Raw genomic sequence first — 2644 nt, forward strand, 5'->3', positions numbered from 1 at the left:
GTACAGTCATTAACATTTATAGTTGTCGTGTCTGCAGAAGGAATGAAACCAGATCCATTGAAAGTCCGAGCAACCAAAGCTTCAAAACAACTGAGTGTAAGAAAGATGTTCAACGGTTCTTAGGAATGGTGAACTATCAGGGTCGTTACATACCAGATCTGTCTACTAAGACCGCTATACTGAGGCAGCTCGTAGATGAGAAAAATGAGTTTCGCTGGAACGAAGCAGAGAAAAAATCCTTTAAGGAGTTGAAAGACATACTTACCGATGAACCAATATTGAAGTTCTACGATAGTGAGCGTGAAATCAAAATCTCAGCTGACGCGTCCAAGTCTGGTCTAGGAGCGGTAATCCTACAAAAGTACGATGACGATTGGTTCCCAGTAACGTATGCATCACGAGCGTTATCTCAGGCAGAGACGCGCTACGCACAAATTGAAAAGGAAATGCTTGCCATTATCTTCGCTTGTGAACGATTTCACCAATACATATATGGCCAGGGAGTACAGGTCGAAACAAACCACAAACCGCTTATCGCGATATTTAGAAAGTCGCTGAATGACTGTCCTATGCGCATTCAACGATTGATGTTACGGATACAGAAGTACACATTAGATGTAACATTCACACCAGGCAAGTTCCTGTATACTACAGATGCTTAGTCGCACGCGTACGAGTTGACAGAAGCTCTGCAGGATCGTTCTGGTGAGGCGGAAGTTGATGCTTACGTAGACTTCGTAATGCACAGTGTTCCGGTATTGGACAGGAAAATGGATGAAATCAGACGTGAAACCAGCAAAGACCCCGATCTACAAGTGCTAATAGAAACCATCGTCAATGGATTTCCAAATACTAAGTCAAAGTGTTCGTCAGTCGTCCTGGAGTACTGGAACATCCGGGATGAACTGAGTGTTGTAGGTGTGATCTTGAGGAACAATCGGGTAGTGATTCCGAGGAGTCTCCGAAAGGAGATGTTAGTGAAAATTCACTCGTGGCATTTGGATATAGCTAAATGCAGGCTCCAAGCACGTCAGGTAATGTACTGGCCAGGCATGAACCAGTGTGTTGAGGAAATGGTGCAGTCATGCTCAACGTGTGCGAAACACCGGTCAAAACAGGCATCAGAACCTTTAAACCCTCATCTTGTGGTGGAGTATCCTTGGGAAAAGGTCGGCGTTGATATTTGTAAGCTTAAAGGTGACAATTTCCTATTGATATGTAACTATTATTCAAACTATCAAGAAGTGTGTCCCTTATAAAGCTTTAATGCTTTGTTGATTATTAAGGCCATGAAATACACGTCTTTAGTGACAATGGTACCAATTTTATGTCAAGTGAGTTTCAAGAGTTTGCTAGGAACTATGATTTCAAGCATACTACATCCAGTCCCAACTTTCCACAGTCAAATGGGCTGGCTGAGGAAAGTGTGGGCATTGTGAAAAGTCTTCTCAAGAAATCGCGAGAGGACGGAAGTGATTTCTACATGAACTACAGAACTACACCATTAAAGCATGGAAAATCACCGTTTGAGCTTCTCCATGGGAGAAAAGCCAGGTCAAATCTTCCCATCGTTGACAGTCAACTGTTGGTCAAGTCACAGTCGTCAGAACAGTTTAGAAAGGAAAAGTTTGCAGATAAAGTCAGGCAAAAGTTCTACTATGACAAAAATGTTCACGAATTATCCCCTTGGATCGCGGGAACACTGAGGATCCGTGACAGTCGTGAAAGTACATGGTCAACAAAGGCTGTATTCCGTGAGGAAGTATCCCCGAGGTCATACCTGGTCGAAACTGATGCTGGAAACACATATCGTCGAAATCGAAAAGACATTCTGAAATGTGTGGAACGTGAAACGGTAACAATACCAGACACCGATGGTAATTATGTGATTCATCCAGAGATTGAATTTGATGATGGTGACATTGGAACCCCAGTAAAGTGTGATGAACCAACTATAGTGACAAAATCGAGTAGAACTGTAAGAAGGCCAAATCGTCTCATTGAAGGGATGTAGTGTAGTTTAGTCGGTGTTTTGAAACAAGAACTGGTAAAGAAGTTTATCTTTTTCTTAAAGTTGCTTTATTCAATTTTAGAAACAGTTTTACTTGAAAAAAGTGCATCAAGAAAAATTTTGAACTGGTAATTCAGTTAAATTTAAAGCTAAATTTACTTCTTTTTAAGGAAGGAAGATGTAATGATAGTGGTGTGTGACCATGCAGACTTGAGTGTTGGTCGTGATTACGTCCCTTTACATGTAACTCTCTGACAAAAAGCAGTTGTTCTTATGTTAAACGTACACATGACGTTGTTGAATTTATGGCCAGCGACCTAAATGATAAGCTTTATCACTTAGAAGTGATAAAACCACAGGTTTCAAGTCTGACCGAATGATCGTTGGTACCGCGCTTAGATCTAAATCCGCTTTGTCAGGCTGATATTATGTGATTGGATTCCAGATGGCAAATGTATCTCAAATTCATCATCCACTCTAGAGTTTTACAAACGCAACTCATGTGTGATTCTGGGCGGTAACTGAAGGGATCTGTCGTATCTTTTACCCTTTTCCATGACCTTGAGACATTACGCGATCTATCTTATAGCTACAAATATCAAGCTGTTTTTCTAATGATTACTCTGGTAGATG

The 2644-nt window shown here is 41.2% G+C and overlaps 1 protein-coding gene across 1 annotated transcript; it reads left to right on the forward strand.

The window, feature by feature from the left end:
- Positions 1 to 740: 740 nt before the first annotated feature.
- On the forward strand, positions 741 to 2014 carry LOC132561662 (uncharacterized protein K02A2.6-like). Its single transcript, XM_060226363.1, has 2 exons — positions 741 to 1185; positions 1287 to 2014. The coding sequence occupies exons 1-2, from the start codon at positions 741 to 743 to the stop codon at positions 2012 to 2014; spliced, it is 1173 nt and encodes a 390-aa protein (XP_060082346.1).
- Positions 2015 to 2644: the final 630 nt, after the last annotated feature.

Source organism: Ylistrum balloti, unplaced genomic scaffold, assembly GCF_031769215.1.
Source record: "Ylistrum balloti isolate Yb309-2 unplaced genomic scaffold, AGI_CSIRO_Ybal_v1 Utg371260, whole genome shotgun sequence".
In the NCBI taxonomy this organism is placed as follows: domain Eukaryota; kingdom Metazoa; phylum Mollusca; class Bivalvia; order Pectinida; family Pectinidae; genus Ylistrum; species Ylistrum balloti.

Excerpts from the sequence above, each read along its gene's own strand:
- LOC132561662 (XM_060226363.1), top strand. The coding sequence starts at position 741 with ATGCACAGTGTTCCGGTATTGGACAGGAAAATGGATGAAATCAGACGT. Across the intron at positions 1,186-1,286 it reads AAAGGTCGGCGTTGATATTT|GCCATGAAATACACGTCTTT; the intron begins GTAAGCTTAAAG and ends TTGATTATTAAG.